Source organism: Pogona vitticeps, chromosome 10, assembly GCF_051106095.1.
Source record: "Pogona vitticeps strain Pit_001003342236 chromosome 10, PviZW2.1, whole genome shotgun sequence".
In the NCBI taxonomy this organism is placed as follows: Eukaryota; Metazoa; Chordata; class Lepidosauria; order Squamata; family Agamidae; genus Pogona; species Pogona vitticeps.
Genome location: NC_135792.1, coordinates 15,854,878 through 15,875,343, shown reverse-complemented (window position 1 = coordinate 15,875,343; position 20,466 = coordinate 15,854,878). Strand labels below are relative to the sequence as shown.

Here is a 20,466-nt window from a genome sequence, read left to right as displayed (position 1 = left end):
CCGGAGAAGGAGGGCGGAGCCAACGGGGCGCCAGGGGGCGGGGCGGGGCGGGGCCGTTGACGGTCCCCAGGCTTGATGGTCCCTCCTGGTTGTTTTAACAGATGCGCTTCTCCGGTTCGGGGCGAGGATGGCGGCGTGGGGGCTGCTGCCGATGGAGGTGAGGGCTGCTGTTCCCGGGGGGGGGGAAGGGCCAAAAGAGCCACGGAAACGAGGCAAAACAATGAAGGATGCTTTTGCAAATCAATGTCAATAAGGCTCTGAGGCGGGCTGGCTCCCTCAGGCACGTGGTGGCGGGCACAGGTTTTTTGGGGGAAAAATACCGTTTCCAGACTTTTATTCCCTGGGGCGCCCGGGCAGGCTGTCAGATCTGAGGGGGGAGCCTTTATTGCCCCCGTCCAGATGTTCCAGCTGTGCTTGCCAGGGTCCCACGCTGGGCAACGCCGCTCCAAGCTGCTGCCCAAAACCTTTTTTATGGGGGGGGTCATTCGTTTCCCCCCTTCATGCTGTATGTGCGAGAGTGAACCCGCTCCCCCCAAAATTAGGGGCGCTCACTCATCAAGAGGAAACAGAAGCTCTGGTGGTTCATTCAGAGCCCGTTAGTTAGGCTTGGGCAGCACAGTGACCAGGTAGGTAGTTACTGAATCCATTAAATCAGTGGAGGTTGACTTTCTTTCTTTCTTTCTTTGCCAAGGATTGTTTTGGAGAGAATTATGGAAGAGAAAAAAAAAACTGAACTGAGCTAAAATAAAGCAGTCCCGCTGGGAAAGGTTCCTGCATTTGCAAAATTGTTTATATTTCATCTGCAAACAGTATTTTATATAGGGTCATTTGGAGGAATATGGAGTAGGCTGCTTGGGGAAACAGTCAACTGTATCCCAGTAAAGAGGAAGTTGTAATTATAACAGTCTTAACTTGAAGGTTACACAAACACAAATCACTGTCGCCGGGCTGTCCATAAGGGGCTGTGCCAGATAAAAGTACATCCTCTCTGCTAAAGTTACTCGGGAATTCAGTGACAAAGGTGAAGTCATAAATTTGTCCAACTCTTGCGGTGCTTCTTGATTTATGACCCGGTTTTCTCTTCCTTGGGCTGAGAAAGATTTCTAGAGGATAACTGCAGGCACACACACAGAAGGGGAGCAGTGGAGGGGTTGGGTGGAACAGGTGTTTAAACATAAATATTATGGTGGCGTTTTTAACTTGGTATAAGCTAAAACTTGCACAGTGACCTTTGTGTAAATAAACTGTGTATTTGAAGAGGAAGAGGGTATGAATAAAAGGCAAAAATATTGTATGCTGAAACAGAGCACTAAATATTGCTTCCAGCTCCATAGCGAGTTGTGTAGTATCCATGGTTGGTCAATTTATTTTGATATTTGCGGCCCCCAAAACAGCTCATGTGTTTTTTCTTCTTCCTCAGCAAAAGAAGTAGATAGTTTACCTCATGGTATCCAAGTGCATTTAGTCCAGGATAAGAAACCCGTGAATTTCAGATGTTGTCGGTATAGCAAAACCTTCCCTTGCCATTAGTCATATTGTCTGGGTCTTACAAGACACAGAATCCAACAACTTTTGGAGTACTGTATGTGCCTAAAGCATGAAAAGTAACTGATGTTCTTAGCACAGTATTGCTATTCTGGTTTTCAGAGATCTTTATCAATACATACTGGTTGAAATCCAGAAGCATAACTTACGCTGTGTAAAAACAGTGGTTTTTCAGAAATTAAAAATTTCCTGTTCTCTCAAAGGTCCCAAAACTCTCTTTGGAACCCTTTTGTCATGGAGAAGCTGATGGAGACAATGAGATGGGGTGACTGTAGGATGGGAGAAAGTAGGTCATTCCTGAAAATTGCCACCAGCATCACAATTTTCTTCATGTGCAGGTTATCACTTACATCTTGAGCTTCCTGCCCATCCCTGACAGGAAAGAGGCCTCTCTGGTAAACCAAACCTGGTATATGGCAGCCCAAAATTCCCTGCATCAGGTAAGAACCTCTTGCTTTGACCAGTCTACTTATCCCTCTTATAGGTCACTAGAGTTGCCCCATTGAAGAATCATGAGCTCATTTTTCAGAATGAAAGTTAACTCTAGTTTAGTATTATGTGAGCAAGCAGCAGGGAGTCTTGGGGTTCACCTACTCTGGTCTTACCTGGCATGGCAGCAAAGGAACTGGAAGTGTTTCTTTCCCTGTTTAAACTATCCAAGAGAGAGGCTCCCTCGCTGGGTGTTTTCAAGAGCCATTTAAAGACGTGGCTCTTCAGGCAGGCCTTCCCTCCTGTCAGTTCTTGAAATCTATCTTTCTATTCTTTTATTCCCCATCTTGATCGCACTATATTATTGTTTAAATGTTTTATGATTGTGATGTTTTATTGTATTTAATGATATTTTATGATATTTGTAAGCCGCCTCAAGTAGACGCTGTCTAGGGGGTGGGGTGGGGTAGAAATCAAATAAATAAATAAATAAATAAATAAATAAATAAATAAATAAATAAATAAATAAATAAATAAATAAATAAATAAATAAATAAATAAATAAATGTCAGAAAGAAATATGGTTTCTTTACATGGTCATTGGCCAACAAGCCAAGATCATAAGCCTGATCATACTGGCTTTTTAACAAATCATAGCCTAAAGTAGGGATGGGCCACCTGTCCATATCTTCCCATTTTTCAGTTCCCACGTCCCTACCAGATGCCTCCCCACCAAATAACACTTTTTGTTTTGGCTGACAAAGGAGAACTATTGCTACTGGAATATCTCCTACACAATGTTTTCCCTCTGCAGAAGCTGCTTGCAACTTTGCATGTTTTCATTTGTATGACTGGGAGTGAGTTTTCTGGGCTGAAGTGATTCCATATCTATCCAGGACTAACCACTTGTTCCTTCCAGCCTTTGAATTCAAAGAGAGCACCCCCTACCTCTTTACTCAATGCTGTTTCCCCTCTCTTTTCTGCATTGGTGGCAGTTCTTTGCTGCCAGTCTTTTCCTTTGGTTGCCAATATGAATGAAGTAAAGAAAGCTGAAAACCTCTGGAAGGGCACAAGCTCTCAACCCCTCCTCAAGGCACAGCAGGTTGCAAATGTATTCCAAACCCATACAAGCAATGTCTTCAAGAGAAAAGAAAAATAGAAGTGTTGTTCCAAGAGATCTTGAAGGCAGGTGTTTGAACCCATAAATCTATCCCACAGTTTAGGAAGATGATCTAATTTTGGATGATAATACAGAGTCAAAGTTGCTGTGCCTTTTATTTGCTTTCACTGCCTCCTGGCCTAGCCTGCCCATCTGGCTCCTTCTCCTTTCAAAAAAGAAAAAAAGGCTTTGCCTGAGAAAGATGTTGTGACTTCTATTTCAGAGAGAACACTGAAATTGGGTATAGTGGTCCTAAAATGTAGGATATTGAGCAGGGATAGAGAGTGCACATCTTCTCCAAACACTTTTGACTGCAGTTCCCATCACACCTCACTGCTAGCTGTGCTGGCTTGGGCTAATGGCAACCACATTCCGACAATGGTTGAAATCATATTGAGCACCTACGCTTACATAACTCAAAGTTACAGAAGTGGTGGCGTTATTTACAAAGCACTTCTGCAGGCACATTGCACAGTGGTTGCAAGGAGAATTGCATGACCAGTTGCACACTCCTTATTTCCTGAGCTTAAAATCAGACAAATTTATACAGGCATAACTTTACAGGAAAACGAACAGGATTCCAGCCACTATTTGCAAGGTCAGGTCATCACTATCCCAATGCGGCAAAAACTGTGTACAAATATTACCTTTTTTGGACTGCAGCTCCCAGAATCTCCAGGTCTCGATTGCCCTTGACTTGTAGCCCAGTAACTTTCCCAGTTTCCAGTCATAAGGCTTCTGCAGTCTGACGCTCCCAGATATACACATATGGCTTTGCCTTACACTGAATCACTCTCTTTTCCCCATTTTGTCTACTCTGACTGGCAGAGATTTTCCAGAGAAGACAAAACAAAGAAGAGGATTCATCATGACTTGATTTTTTAGTTCTTTTAACTAAAGACACCAAGGATTAATCTTTATGTCTGTGAAGTATGTGCCTTGACACTGAGCTATGGCCCTTGCTCAAAAGGCAGGCCCAACCATCTACAGTTTTCCTATAGATCCAATTTGTGCACAGTGGGCCAGAGGAAATGTATATTTATTTGTGCATCATACTTTTATCTGCCCTTGTTGTGTACATTTTAATTTTCTCAAGAGTACTTTGCTATTCAATTTATATCCCATTTTTCTACCAGGAATGGGATCCAAGGCTATATAGTTATATAACTTACCGGTATATATATGATTATATGAAAACAAATAAAATTTAAAAAAAATAAAAGGTATGAGAGTATAAAAGATTTAAAACAGAATTAAGATGTCTCCAGTGAGCTTTGTTGCCAACAAAAATTTGAAGCAGTGTCTCTTCAGTCCACATATGATGCATTTTGCAGGATCACACCCTGGCTTTGATTCTGCTTCTGATCCTCTCAGGGTGGGTCCTTGCTTTTACTTTTTGTCCCATGTCTTCATCCGGCTAATTCCTCCTTCTCCTGATTAATTCCAGGAGAACCTTGTCTTCAACATCCCTGCTGCCTCTGCCTCCCTAAAGACGATCCGGAGCCTGGCCCAAAGGCCTGTGAGTAGTGTTAAGTTGGCCAGCCTGGATGGCTCCACCATCTCCCGGGATGTCATCAAATATGTTGCCCATTACTTGGGACCCTGTCTGCGCAGTTTGTGCCTCCATGGGAGCATCCTGACAGAGGCCAGCTTTGAGGAGCTCCTCCTGGCCTGCCCTTGCCTCAAAGCCTTGGATCTGAGTGGCTGCAACAGTCTCTTCATGTCCGGGGCCCTGTTGTCCAAAGAGGACACCCGCCTGCAAGCTGCAAAATCCCTGGTCAACCTGGAGGAACTGAATTTGTCTGGGGTGAGATACTTGTCCGACCTCACCTTCAATCGCTTGACGAGCTGCTGTCCACACCTGGCTAAAGTGTCCCTCGCTCGCTGTCACATCACGTTCGAATTTGATGCTTACTACAGCTCCAAGAACTACAATTCTTCCGTCTTGCTGTCTTTCCGCAATCTTCTGCAGTTCTTTAGAGAGCGAGCCAGCAGCTTGAAAGCTTTGGACCTTAGTGGGACCAACATCTCTAGCCATACAATGAAGGCACTGGTCCAAGTGGAAAACCTGCACCTCAAGGAGGTGGTATTGCAAATGTGCCAGGATCTGACCAACGAGGCAGTGAGTGTCTTGTGCCAACACCAGTGTCACTTGACCACCCTGGACCTAAGGGGCTGTCCAGAGCTGTCTGACCGGTCTGTCCTCACTGTCAGCTCCCAGCTCCTGGACCTCCAGCACCTGTACTTGGGGAAGCTTCCACGAATCACGGAGGCTGGCTTCCAAGGGGTTTCACGACTGAGGCATCTCCAAAGTTTGGATGTGTCTGAATGTAGCCTTGTGAGTTGTGGTGAGCTGGTGAAAGCTTTCAGTACTGTCAAGGGATGCCCCAGATTGGTCTCCCTGAATGTCGCTTTCTGTTCTTTATTGCAGGTAAGTTAGGAAGCATGACTGGGGAAACTGTGGCATACAGGTTTTGCTGAGTTCCAGCATCCTCCTTACCAAACCAGCATGAGCAACAGTCAGATGGCTGGTGTTGCCGTCAGCTACAGAGCCCTCTAAATACTCTTGGATTCTGACTCCCAGCAGCTCCAGTTAGCATGGTCAATGGTCAGTCTAGTGGAGTGACTACAAATGCCATTAATCTTTTGGCTACTGGCCACACTCAGTGGGGCTGGTTGAAGCCCAAAAACATCTAGAGCATTACAGGTCTTCCAATAATATTCCATTTATGTTTCAAACGTATTTTTAAAAATTATTTTTGCATTAAAATAAAACCAGCCATTGCCGAGACATGCAGGTCAGATAAGAAAGGTGCTGTTGGATCCAACTAGTCCAGCATCCAGTGTTCCAGAGTAGCCATGCAGGTTGTGGCATTCGCCCCTCGTGGCCCCTGCCTGACTCCCCAAACACAGAGCACACGAAGGCAAACCAATACTCCTTTTTACCCGCTGCCACCAGTTGATCACTAAATCAACATTACTGATGGAAGGATGAAGATGCAGGTCCAAACTTCACTGTCTTTTAAATAAAATTTGTTTATTGATTACAGATGTTGGGTTATTAATCATAGGTAACTTCTACAGGTTTATTAATCATCAATCTCAACCTTCTATTTCTTATACAGTTTATTCACTCTTCACTCTAATCACACCTCCCAAATCCCACACTCTATCTCTCCACTCTGACTCACTCTCTCTGACTCCGCCTCTTTATTGCATATCTCTTGGCTCCTCCTATTAGCAACATTAGCCTGCAATATGAATATGCATGACTACTTCATAATAAGGGTGAACGCTACATACCTCCGCCCTTAAATATGTTTGTTTGGGAGGGGAAACACATTTTTCCTCCTAAACAGGCACAATTGCATTAAACTTTACTTACCATATAACACAATTCTACAGGCACTACCATATTTAATATAATAATTACTATCCCTTATACACTAAACATTTCACTACTATTCAATAATATACTTTACCTTATCATTTATACTTACTACATTTAACATTTTCAACCATACAGAAATATCACAATCAAGAAACTTTTACATAAATAATTAACCTGTACATCATAGTCCATTTCAGTTTACGTATTTTAAAAGTCCTTGCCTCAATCGCCTAGCCTCCTGGAATGCGCATGTGCAATAATGTAGGCTTTCGAGGCACGATCTGAGTCTCTGTTGCAAAGTCCAAATTTGCAAAGTCCAAGGCTTTCACCTTCCTATTGTAATAAGGTGCACCGTGGACTGGTCCAGTTGTTACTGCCACTTCAGCTGGACACACGTCTGCTGGCATTCAGAAGTCCCTCTGTTGATCACTGGCTCCTTCGTCCGCAACCTTTTCCATCAACTGGCGGTCATCGGCCGCTCGGTTGTCCACTGGATGTCTGCTGGTTGTTTCTTAGTGAAGCCTGCTTTAAGTCTGGCTCAGGACTTCACTTTCTCAGCTGGCGAAAGGGTAGGCAGTTCCCTCTCCTCCTCCCGAACATCTTTAGATGCATTCCTCTTTAAAGCATCAGGGCTTGCATCTTCCTCCTTCTGAATCATGTAATTAACCTTGTTCAATTTTGACACTATTTTACAGGGGCCCTCCCAAGCTAATTGTAGCTTGTGACCCTTGGCTGGCCTAAGTAAAAAAGCTTCATCTTCAAGCCCAAAAGTTCTTTCCAGGGCTTTCCTGTCATACCAGGTCTTCTGCTTAGTCTGGGCAGCCTTTAGGTTTTTTCTAGCTATCTCCAGAGACCTTTGCAGGATGTTTTGCAACCTGTTCATATATTCTATTACTGACTCTGGGTCATTTTCACTATAATCTTCCCAGTTCATGTGGAGCAAATCTAAAGGTCCATACACCTTCCGTCCAAGCAGCAACTCAAAAGGACTAAATCCAGTGCTTTCCTGCGGAATGCTCCTATAGACGTATAATAGGGATTGTATTTTGCAGTCCCAATTATTTGGGTTCTCTGCTACATAGGCCTTAATTATGCACACTAATGTGCCATTAAATTGTTCAATTAGTCCATTAGCCTTCCATAACCTATTTATTAGCCTGGAGGTGAAGCTAGTTCCCAAATCACTGACTATTTCACTAGCAAATCCCAATCGGCTCATGTAATTAATTAAGGCATCCACCACCGTGTCAGTTTCCATGTTAAGTAATGGAATTTTCTCAGGATATCTTGTGGCAAAGTCCATAATGGTCAGAATGTACTTATTCCCCCTTCTGGTGGCTCTAGGCAAAGGGCCCACCAGATTGATTCCCAGCCTTTGAAATGGGGTAGAGATGACTGGCAAAGGACATAATTTGGCTTTAGTCCTGCCCTGCCCCATCCCTCGTCTTTGACAGACATCACAAGTTTTGCAAAAATAAGTAATCTGTTTACCCATACCTGGCCAAAAGAAGTTCTGGGCAACCTTTCTTTTGGTTTGTGTGATCCCCATGTGTGCCCCAGACAAACTGCTGTGAGCTTGATTTATAATTTTCTCCCTGTATTTACTTGGGACCGCTAATTGCTTTGGGGGTTCTCCATTTCCTCTGTATGGGGTGGCTAAAGTTTCCCTATATAAAAGGTCTTTATACAAGCAAAATCTCTCAAGGCATTTAGGAGACAATACAGTGGGCGTTCTGGCTGCTTCAAAGCTAACCCCCAAGCTAATGTCCTCCTTCTACTCCTGGGCAAAATAATTTTTATTGGGATTCTTCAGAAGCATGAAATCAGCTTCGGCACCACTATTAATCTGGTTATTCAAGGGACTCTCTCTCTCCAGGCCTCCCTCTGATACTCTAACCAATTCTGCTTCAGTGGGTGATGTTTGGCCTCCCTTTGAGTGTGTAAGTACAAAAGCACTCTTGACATGCTCTATTAAGTCCCTACTGATTAGAAAAGCAGCTGGCATTTCACCTGAAACTGCCACCTGCCACTTTCCAGACCAGTCCCCATAGTTTATCTGAACCTCTGCCACTTTCAGCACTACAGATTCTTTCCCAATTCCTTTTAGGGTCATAGTTCTGCCTGGAATTATGTCATCCTGGGCTATCAAACCAGAATGTACTATAGAAATTTGAGATCCTGTGTCCCTTATGGCAATTTATTTTTTCCCTCCCACTAATATCTCTTCACCAGCATTTTTAAGAAGGGTATTGTCGTTTTTTATATACAGTGGACCCTCTACTTACGGAATTAATCCATATTGGAATGGTGGCTGCAGGTTGAAAAGTCTGTAGGTCGAGTCTCCATTGACCTACAATGCATTGAAAACCAATTAATCCCATAACCAGCCATTTTTGTTCAATTTTTGTTCCATTTTGGGTTTTTTCTGGTCTGTAGGTCGATTCTCTGGCTGCAATTCGAACTTAACTTTTGCGGCCAGAGAAGTCTGTAACTCGAAAAGTCTGTAAGTTGAGCCGTCTGTAAGTCGAGGGTCCACTAGGCTTCAGGAATGTCCTCAAGATTAGTAGAAGCTGTGGTTGCCATGGAAACAGGACTCTGGTTACTGCTTCCCTCAGAGGATTCAACTTGTTTTAAACAGTACACTTTTTTGGTTTGATTATCATTCTTCCCAGTAAAAAGTTTATCTCTCCTACACTGGAACTATAAATGTCCAGGCTGGCCATTATAACTCCTTCTCTCATTCTGAGGAGATTTGGTAAACTTTTCCTCAGAGTTCATTTGGTTCTGAGGACTAGGCCATGCTAATTTAGCTGAGGCACCACCCTGGCCCTCATTCCCTAATGTTTTACTGAGTATTGTATGTTGAAAGGTTGGTTGAAGGATTTCTTATGGTTGTCCCAAGTTGGCTTGTTAACTTTTACCTCAGAGAATCTGGGGTCTTTGTGCTCCGTAATATGATCTGCCTGTTCACCAGCTTCAATTAGAGTTTTAGGATTTTTGTCCCTAACTAGACAGCGCAATTCCCCAGGTAAAATAGAGTTAAATTGTTCTAAAGCTATCACAATTTTCATCTCTTCTAGAGAAGTAGCTTTTTCACGCGTCATCCATTCGTCCAGACACTGGTGTAACTTAAACACCAACTGAACATACAATTCTTCAGGTATTTTAGTAAGGGCACGAAATTTTCACCTGAGATGTTCTGCATTTATGCAATACAGTGGTGCCCTGCTTGACGACAATAATGTGTTCCAGCAAAATCGCTGTTAAGCCAAAAAAAAAAAATCCCCATTGGAATGCAATGAATTCCAATGGGGAAAATACCTCATCGTCCAGTGAAGATTGCCCATAGAGAACCGCCGATCAGCTGTTCTAAATCACTATAATGTGAAGCTTCCATCCGGAAAGCAGCCATTTTGAGAAGGGAGGGAAGCCATTTTGTGAAGCCATTTTGCGGAGCCGGAAAAAACATTGTTTTGCGAACAAATGTTTTGTGAAGCAGGCTCCTAATCAACGTTAAGCAGATTTTCCCCATTGGAACCATCGTTTTGCGATCACAATAGCAATTGCAAAAATGTCATCGTGAAACGATTTCAACATCATGCAACATCTGGAAAATACAATTTTTCTATAGGCTTCAAAATTTCTAGCCTGTTCTAGGGGAATCTGAGAATAAATGTCAAGCAATTCCCCACTGATTTGTGACCTCAGAACAATCATCCTTTCACTGTCTCTGATACTAAAGTCCCAACACACGCACTCAAAAGCGATAAGAAAGATTCCGGACAGTCCCCTTTCTTATATTGGGGACATTTCTTAAGATCAATTTTAGCCAGAATTCCTTCATTGGAGCTGTTGTTATTATTGTTATTTTGAGAGGTTATTTCTAATTGTCTCATTTGTATTTGAAAATCCATCTCTTTTTGTCTTAATTCCATTTCTCTTTGTCTGGCCTCTTGCTCAAATGCCATTTGTCTAGCTTCTTGCTCAAATGCCGTTTGTCTGGCCTCTTGTTCAGCTTTGAGCTGTAGTTCTTGAGCTTTTCCCCTAATTTCTAATTCTCTAAGCGTGAATTCCTGTTGTAACCTCTATTTTTCAAACTCTTAAGAGCTTAGGACACCTGGTCTTTCTGAGGCATTTTCCTCAGTCTCTTAACTGCTCTCCTGGAGTTAAAGGGTCTCCATTTCCCGCCATTTCCTGAGGTACTAAACTTCATGCCTCTTGAGACTCAGTTTCCACTATTAGTGGTCTTTTAGTTCCTTTGGGAGGCATATTTATCTGAGTTAACTTTTTCTAAAGTGTTTTTATACTGATTTTATAATGGACCTGTATTATTTTATTTCCAGTCACTGAAATTATTTCTATTTCAAGCCTTGGCTTTCTATTCTCTTCCCTCAGATCTGCTCTAACCCCTGGCCTCTGCTTTTTCCACAAGCGTTCCCTAAACTCTTAGAGCGTTGAACCTTAAGCGAGCCCACTGGGTCTTCAAATCTTGAGGCAAATACACAGGAATTATCTCTCTGAGTCGTTCCCTATCTTAGACCCCCCCCCAGATCTGGGTTTAGAAGCCCCCACCGCTAAGCTTTTCCCCAAAGCTCTAGTGAGGAACCACACTTCTTTACCGCAGACCTCTGTCTCTCAAGATGCAGGTCCAAACTTCACTGTCTTTTAAATAAAACTTATTGCTTACAGATGTTGGATTATTAATCACAGGTAACTTCTACAGGTTTATTAATCATCAATCTCAACCTTCTATTTGTTATAAAGTTCTTATTCACTCTTCACTCTAATCATACCTCAGATCTCCCATATCCCACACTCTATCTCTCCACTCTGACTCACTGACTCAGCCTCTTTATTACATATCTCTCAGCTCCGTGTCTTAGCAACATTAGCCTGCAACATGAATATGCATGACTACTTCATAATAAGGGTGAACACTACACAGGTGTCTTTCAGAAGCCCATTAATAAGGCATGAAGACAATAGTCCTCTCCTTTTACGTCCCGACAACTGATGCCCAGGGGCATGACAGATATATTGCAGATGTAGCCACCAAACTGTATGGTTGATAAGAGGTTTATATTATCTCCCTCACATAAATCAATGACGTGTGAAGTCTGTACTTGTGCTTTAACCTAAATAGCACAATTTACAGTGACAATTATAAGATGGAAATTCTGGTTTTCCTACCCATTCCCACAGTGGGACTAGCTTTTGGTGGAACATGTCTGTTCTCAGAATGCGTGTTTCTCACCTGGTAGCATGTAGGAACCTGTCACTTCAAGATAATTGGCAAAATGGCAACTCTTTTTTGTTATTGGGTATTGGTTTCCTCAGAAATCCAGTGGTTTAGGAGAAATGGGTGAGTTTGAGGTGCTGTGTTCCAAACCGGCTGTTTGTTTTGTTTATTTACAGGCAGCTTTTAATTCTAATTCTATTTCTGTAACCCTTAATCATTATGTAAAGACAGATGTACTTTCCCCTACATTTTAAAAAACAGGAAAATGTTCAAAAGAAACAGAAAACTTTTGTTTAGAGAAAATAACTTATGATTGAATCTGTATCCCACCCCAGAAAGGGAACTCCTAAGACCACAAATCATGACCCCCCCAAAAAACATGGGTACATTGATGCAGCCTTCTTGTACTTTAACTCTCACCCTAAAAGTCACAACCTATCATCACTATCTACCTATCATCCCACTCCTCGTATGGCACTTCACTAGTAACATGGAAGAGCTGAGATGAAGCACAGGCTTTGACAGCGTCAGCATGATCTGCAGTGCAGTCCTATTTACAGTTACATAGCCATTACTAATCCAGTTTAGTTTGATCTGTATTGGAGGGCAGGAAGTCTCATGATGATTATACGGCTTAGTTTAGATAATCAGATATATGCCTTGTTAGAGAATAAAAGAGTAGAGCTTAGTCTTTGTTTTCAGTAAATATAGAAATTACAAGAATAAGAATGACAGTACCTGTGGTCTGAATTTTCTAAATTTGGGGGTATAGTTTGAATCATATAATTTTTGCTATAAACCAATGTTTTTTTCTGTTTTAGGAACCTTGTCTATGAACACAGGTGTCCTATACAGTGGTGCCCTGCATAGCGACGATAATCCGTTCCGGAAAAATCATCGCTATCCGGATTTGTCACTATGCGGAAACTGAAAAGCCCATAGGAATGCATTAAACCCCGTTTAATGCATCCCTATAGGCTTAAAACTCACCATTATGCGAAAATCCTCCATACGGCTGCCATTTTCACTGCCCAGTATGCAAGGAATGGGTGCGAAAACACTGCGGGCAGCCATTTTTTTTCCGGCGGCCATTTTGGAACTGCTGATCAGCTATTTTTAAAACATCGCTATGCGAAAATCGGTAAGTGAAACAGCTTACCGATCATCGCAAAGCAATTTTTTGCCATTAAAAGGATCGCAATGCGATCGCTTTTGCGATCGCAAAAAACAAATCGCTATGCAGATTCTTCGTTAAATGGGGTGCTCTTTAAGTGAGGCACCACTGTACTATGTTATATTCTGAGCAGTTTATGTAGAGCTTAAGAGCTTCTTTAGACACAGGCTTCAAAAGCCTCACTTGTTTTTGTAGTATATGTGCTTATTTGGAAATATACTGGGTCCGAGCAGGGACACACACTTAAATATTCCTATTAAGCCAAAATCCAGCTTCCTAGTATCAGAAATCCAGGGAGACAGCCAGCACCCCCAGGAAACTTTTGCAAAGCCCAAACTCAGTTCTCTTTACCTTTCAGGCAGCCCCAAATCACTGTCTTGTCTTCGTACACTTGATTACAGCACCCCTGCCTTGGAGAGAAAGAAAGTCTTTGGGTGATGGCACCGCTGTTCCAAACATTTCTCAAAGTTCCTTTGAACTGAGATGCAGTTGATTGCTTTGTTCGTGTAGCAACCTACTGCTATCAAGGGCTATCAACACTCTTTTATCTAATCTAAAGTGGAGAGTCCAAAGCAGTTCAAGGTCACCTATCAAATTTCATAGAATGGAGACTCCAGCCTCCAGTTCTAATCTGACACTCTGGCCTAACATTAGGGTACCCATGGTCCTCCAGATGCTCTTACACTGCATTTCCTATCACACCTGACTGGACAGAGCTGATGGAAGTTAGGGCCATGTGAAGAGCTGCAGGTTCTTAACCTTTATGATATAACTACAGGACATTAGTTGTCAGCAGTCCCAACATTTCCAGCCAAAGGAGTCATTGTTAGCAGAATTGGGTAAGTTTCCAAACACAGGTGACGTGTCATCCAAGGAATGGGGGCAGTAGGCTCACCTCAAATGTTTCAGAGAGAGGCATGCTCCCTGTTGAGACCATGAACTATCACTATCTTTGGATATCGTTAGCCGGCAATTTCCATTAGCTCTAAGTCAGATGAATTATGGGAATTGCAGTCCAGCAGAATCTGGAAGCAAGGTCACTTCTTGGTCTGAACTAAGGGAGTCTCTTCCTCAAATTTCAAAGTGAAATCCCCCATTACTTGAATCATGGGTTCCCCTATATCTGAAGGGCCACTTGCCCACCCCTACCCTAACGTATCTCTTTCCCATCAGCATACTGTGCTGGCCAAGGTAGACCCAGAGTCTGGTTCTGTATAAAACAAACATAAATTGGGTTTGAAGAGATTTGGCTTGAGATGACGACAAGCTGTTGGAATAAGGTGCACAGGAGTGAACTTAGTAAACCAAATTATCTGTTTGTTTTCTGTCTCCGTGTCCAGGACTGCTCCGTCATCTGGCTAGCTGCAACCCTAAGCCAGAGCCTTCGTGTTCTCGATCTCTCCTCCTGCATTTCCCTGAGCAACAAAAGTGTTCAAGCCATTGCCGCCCACCTTTTGCAATTGACAGTCCTGCGTCTGGCCTGGTGCAAGGAGCTGACTGACTGGGGCCTGATGGGGATTGAGGAGCCTGAGGAAGAGCGTGAGCGCGCTAAAGAGGTGAGAAAGGCATGGCAATGGACAGTTTTCAAGCTTGATTATTGTCCAGTGACAACAGCATTCTCCACTGGAAGAATCAGTGTCATTATAAGCAGCAGTGACAGTGAAGTTGCTAAGGAAAGGGAGTGTTTTTCACTTGCCCTGTTTCAAAGAGCCCCATAATGAGAACCTGCTCTTTCTTAATTTAGTACCTCATTTCTCCTAGCAGCTAGGAGAAAGGCAGGAAAAAACTCTGGCTGGTGATCAGGAGGCCAGCCGTCAACTGCAACCCTGTGTTTTGCTTTTTTTTCTTCTTAATAGGAATGGGAGTGGCTCACACAGATGCTCCTTGTTAATACAGTGGTGCCTCGCACAACGATTGCTTCATACAACGATGAATTCACACAGCGATGGGCTTTTTTGAGGAATTTCCCTCATCGTTTAACAATGTTCTCTATGGGGGAATTTCACTTAACGATGTCCCTTTTTGCTCATTTAAAAGTGTCTTAAAATGTTTGAAACCTGTTTTAAATGCTTGGATTCCATAGTGCACCTTGTGAAACATGTGCAAACTTAATTTGGTTTTGTTCTGAGTCTTCATTTTTGGTGATTTTTTTATTTTCCCCATTTAAATCAATTGAATGGACAGTTCAATGCATTTAAATAGGGAAAACAAAAAATCACCAAAAATTAAGGATGACTCAGAACAACACCAAATTAAGTTTGCATAGGGTTCAGGAGGTGGGCTAACGATTGCAAGCATTTAAAACCTGTTCCAAACATTGTAAGACACTTAAAAATGAGCGAAAAGGGACATCGGAAAAGACTTCAAAAGCACTGAAGCCGGCTTCAGTGCTTTTGAAGCTCTTCCGTTTTCGCTCATTTTTCGACTCAGAACAACACCAAATTTTCGACTCAGAACAACACCAAATTAAGTTTGCATAGGGTTCAGGAGGTGGGCTAATGATTGCAAGCATTTAAAACCTGTTCCAAACATTGTAAGGCACTTTTAAATGAGCGAAAACGGACATCGGAAAGAGCTTCAAAAGCAGGAAAACGGAGATCAAAGAGCCCTTTCCAATGTCCGTTTTCGCTCATTTAAAAGTGCCTTACAATGTTTGGAACAGGTTTTAAATGCTTGCAATCGTTAGCCCACCTCCTGAACCCTACGCAAACTTAATTTGGTGTTGTTCTGAGTCGTCCTTAATTTTTGGTGATTTTTTGAATTTTCTCTCATTGGAATGCATTGGACGGAAAGTTCAATACATTCCAATGAGAGAAAATTCAAAAAATCACTAAAAATTAAGGACGACTCAGAACAACACCAAATTAAGTTTGCATAGGGTTCAGGAGGTGGGCTAACGATTGCAAGCATTTAAAACCTGTTCCAAACACTGTAAGGCACTTTTACAGGAGCGAAAAAGGACTTCGCAAAGCCATTGAAATATATTGAGTCGGCTTCAATACATTCCAATGGAGGAAACATTGTTTCACTCAACGATGTTTCCTATGGGTTTTTTCACTTAAAGACGGCAATCTGTTCCAATTGGAACGGATTAACCGGTTTTCAATTCATTCCTATGGGAAATGGTGTTTCACAGAACGATGTTTCACACAACGTTGATTTTTTTGGAACCAATTAACATCGTTGTGTGAGGCACCACTGTATAGGGGTAGTTTGGGTCTGAAGTTCATAGGAACAGATATTAGACTTGGAAGGGAGCATACATGGACTATGATTATGGATAATGTAACAATTTCACTGTGAAATTTCACTGTTCACTTTCAGTAGAACAACCATTTGAATGGCATGAAAGTCTGACCTAGTTGTGTACAACAGCAGAACTTTTATTTCCAATAAGCCCTACATAGCTAAACCAGTGGTGAAGAACTGGAGGAGTTGCAATTCAAAACATCCAAACCAATGTGCTGTGGCATTGACTGTTGCATTAAATATGTTGTGTTGTGTCATAGGTTTCAGTGTATTAGATTACTGTTTTAATTTGTAAAGTGCATTGGGCTTTATTCTTAAATGAAATGTGATGCATATCCTTTTGCATGTAAATAAATAAATAATTGCCTCAACAGGAGAATGCTGGCCCAAAGTTCAGTAGAAATTTTGGCAACATGGGATTCTTCCAACCCCCTCCGCAGGACTTGGAGCAGAATACCCAGCTTCTCATTGATCTCACCAAGCAGGACGCCCAGGAAAAGCGTAAAGCTTCTTTGAATAACTTGACCCATCTGCAAGAGCTAGACCTGACTGCCTGTGGGAAGCTGACAGATGCCAGCATAGCCCAGGTCTGGACATGCCGTTTTCACTCAGAACAATGACATGATAGAGTCCTTAGGGTTGGTACTATTTTATATAGCAGATGGAGGGCTGCATGTGGGCATGCGACTTCCTGTTTGTTGAACGCTAGCGGGACAGGGAACTGGGTTCGGACCCTAGTTGTCTTCTCAAGATCTCGGTTGATGTTTCTTGAGGAATTGTGATCTGGTGGTGCATTTCCTCCCCACAACACTTGCAGTCTGAACTGGTATAGTCCAGGAACTTTGCATCCTGCTACTACTGTAAATGTGTAATTTGCCCCTCCACTGTCTCTGCCTCCCCCCTGCCCCCAACAAAGTTGACACCTTCCCTGGATTTAATCTCACTGCTGCAGACCTTACACTGGTTTGGTTGTGGTTATTTATCCATGTGAACTGAATGTGATTGATTCACAACCAAAGTTTGTTTAGTCTTTGGCAGGATGGTCTTTTGGGTACCCTTCTCTAGGTCCCACCCCAAGCTTAGTGGCTTTGTTGTCTTTTCTTCTCCAGATTATTAGCTTCCCTGAGCTCCGTCGCCTGTTCCTCAGTCTTGTGCCCAACCTCACAGACACTAGCCTCCTAGCCATTGCTCACAACTGCCGGAGTTTAGAGCACCTCTCCTTAAGTCACTGCGTGAACCTGACTGATAAAGGATTTGTGGAGGCAGCCAGCTCCTTGCACAGACTTCAGCATCTGGTCGTTTCTGGTTGCAACCAACTAACACCCCGGTAAGCTTTACGGCAGAGTCCAAAGATGACTGTCATGGGTGTGGCCTACAGGTGGAAAGAAGGGTGCAGGTAATGAAGAGATGTGTGATGCCGGGCTTTAGAAGGAGAGGGCAGAAGGACAATTCATTAGTAACTGGACTTACTCTCTTGCAGGACTCTGAAGGCTGTTGGGCAAGAATGCCAGCAGCTGAAAAGCTTGGATGTTTCCATGTGCAGCAAGATTAGCATGATGGATGTTGAACATTTCCAATCACAGCTCCCACCACAGAGCCAAACGAGCATCCAGTCACGGTTTGTGGGGGGAGCAGACCTCTCCATCACTCTTTGAGGGAGGCTTTTGTGAACCCAGTCATAAATATTATCAGTGTCTGCCCCCACAAACACCAGTGGAAATGAGGAGGTAGCCTGAAGAAACAGCTGCTGGCTTGGTTGTTTCCTCGTTAAGTGCAACTGTCCCACTGCTCACTGGGCTGAGGGTGTTGATAAAACAGTTTAAGAAACGGTAGCCTCTTTTAAGCTCACCTTGCTGGATCAAACTATCGAACCAACCCTATCCTACAAGCTCAGTGAGGAAGGTGACCTTGGGCCAGGCGGACATTATGGAGATACCATTAAGGCAGGTTCTGACCCTTGATGGAATGTTATCCAGCAGCAATAATGCAAGACAATAGCTGATACGGATGGTAGTCGCTGTTAAGACAAAACTGACAGTGCCAGTGAAAAGTACTTACTATGATTCTTTTCAGTAGCTGAGAGCTCCCTGTAGTGAGGAAGGATTATGATTCTCATATGCTAGCCCACACTCAGGGACTTAATCCGTAGGGCTCCCTGCAGTACATCATTGCCTATTTTATTTTGTAAGCTTTCCCCCCGGGTGGCAGCATTGCATTGTCTTCAGAAGGGTGCTCTGGCCTCCAATACCAAAACAATTGTTGGGATGTTCAGGAAAATATCTGTTATCAGACAAGGCAGAGCTTTCTGCAATTAAAATCAGGGCAAGGTATTGCAAAACCCACATAACCAGGGCCTGCAGTTTCTATCATATCCTTAAGGTATCCTGAAGACTTCATCTTTACCATACTCTTGTGTACTCATGTATTTTACACATGTACATAAACAGAACCATTATCCTAATAAAGGATTTAGTCTTGCTAGCTAAGAATCCCAATGAAAAGGTTATTGTAGAGTATTGTAGAATAACAATCTTCAAAAAATGTATGAAGGAAATAATAATAGTATGCTGTCAAGCCAATTCTGGATTATGGTGACCCTTGTCAGAATTTTTTAGGTAGAAAGTACTCAGAAGTGGTGTACAATTCCCTTCTCCTGGGACTGTGCAGGCTGCCCAAGGCCACACAGACTGGCTCTTCCCTTGGAAGACACAGTGGGGAATCTCTGGTTCTGCAACCAGATGCTTAACTCACTGAGCTATCCAGTATGAAGGAATGCGGGCGACAAATCACACAATCTCCAGTGCCTATATACGAACACAAAGAGTACAGGAGACAAGAAGAACTGGAAATCTTAGTTCAAGAGGGTGACTTAATAAGGATAACTGAAACTTGGTGGGATGACTCTCGTGACTGATATACAGCAATTGAAGAATATAAATTGTTCAGAAAGAACAGAGACAATAGACAGGGAGATGGAGTCACAGTATATCTCAAAAACCATACAGTATTCCTGCACAGGAGGAACGAGGATCGTCGTATTGACAGCATCTTCATTAATATATCTGGGCGAAAAACAAATGGAATGTAGTTGTTGGATTTTACTACTAATTGCCCAATCAAGGAGAAGATGAAAATGAAACCTTCGAAAACTAATTGCAAGATTTTAAAAGAGACATGATGTAGTAGTAAGGGGAGACTTCAATTATCCTGATATCTGTTGGGAGGTAAATTCTAATAATATAATAATTTTCTCCTACAACAGATGGAGAAAGAAACTAAAGGTGTAGCTATCCTTGACTTAATTCTAATCAATAGAGATGACTTGGTGGAGAAAGTGGCAGTAAGGGGAACTCTGGGCAAGAGTGAGCATGTTCTACTAGAATTCTTTATTTTAAAGGAAATAAAAGCAGAGTGAAGGTACATGTAAACTGGATTTCAGGAAAGCCAATTTTAATAAACTCAGAACATTTATAAGTAGGGTCCCATGGCAGAAGATCCTGAGAGGAAAAGGAGTTTGAGATGAGTGGGAATTTCTTTAAAAAGGAAATTCTAAAGGCACAATGACAATTCCAGCAAGAGAAAAGATAGAAGACAGCAAAATATTGTGGCTTCACAAAAAGCTCAGGGAGAACCTGAAAACAAAAAAAAAGGACACAGGAAGTGGAAGAAAGGCCAGGTTACAAAAGGAAGGCAAAAGCTGAGAACGAGCTGAGGCTAGGAAGAGATGCTAAAAGCAACAAAAAAGCATTCTTCAATTATGTGCATAGGGGTTTTTAGCTAATTCCCTTAAGGTTAGCAGGTTACCTACATGTAAATATGGTTCTTTCAGTGGTCCTCCATGAAGTCACACATACGGGTTCTGTAGCGCACATGCACAGAAATTCAGAACATTCTAGATCTTTAAAAAATAGACTGTTAGTCTCCTCCTCTCCCAGTGTGCATATACAGTGGTGCCCCGCATAGCGACGATAATGTTCCAAAAAATCGTTGCTATACGGATTCGTCACTATGCGGGGCAAAAAAGCCCATAGGAACGCATTGAAACCCCTTCAATGCATTCCTATGGGCAAAAACCGTACCTTTAAGCAAAAATCCTCCATGCGGCCACCATTTTCGCTGCCCGGTAAGCAAGGAAAGCACGCGAAAACGCTGGGGGCGGCCTTTTTTTGGGGGGCGGCCATTTTGGAACCGCCGATCAGCTGTTTTTTAAACATCGTTATGCGATAATCGGTAAGCGAAACGCTGATAAGCTACTTTTCACATTCTCATTTCAAAATGCA

At 42.7% G+C, this 20,466-nt stretch overlaps 1 protein-coding gene across 1 annotated transcript; it reads left to right on the top strand.

Moving 5' to 3' along the window:
- Nucleotides 1–18: 18 nt before the first annotated feature.
- On the top strand, nt 19–19,805 carry LOC110088604 (uncharacterized). Its single transcript, XM_020811009.3, has 7 exons — nt 19–157; nt 1,884–1,985; nt 4,581–5,564; nt 14,278–14,493; nt 16,561–16,773; nt 17,296–17,513; nt 17,667–19,805. The coding sequence occupies exons 1-7, from the start codon at nt 128–130 to the stop codon at nt 17,839–17,841; spliced, it is 1,938 nt and encodes a 645-aa protein (XP_020666668.3). The 5' UTR covers nt 19–127; the 3' UTR covers nt 17,842–19,805.
- The last annotated feature ends 661 nt before the right edge of the window (nt 19,806–20,466 follow it).

What these genes read in the sequence shown, in the direction of transcription:
- LOC110088604 (XM_020811009.3), top strand. Translation starts at nt 128, where the DNA reads ATGGCGGCGTGGGGGCTGCTGCCGATGGAG. An exon ending in CTTTCTGTTCTTTATTGCAG is followed by an intron (nt 5,565 to 14,277) that starts GTAAGTTAGGAA and finishes CTCCGTGTCCAG; the next exon opens with GACTGCTCCGTCATCTGGCT. An exon ending in AGCGTGAGCGCGCTAAAGAG is followed by an intron (nt 14,494 to 16,560) that starts GTGAGAAAGGCA and finishes TTGCCTCAACAG; the next exon opens with GAGAATGCTGGCCCAAAGTT.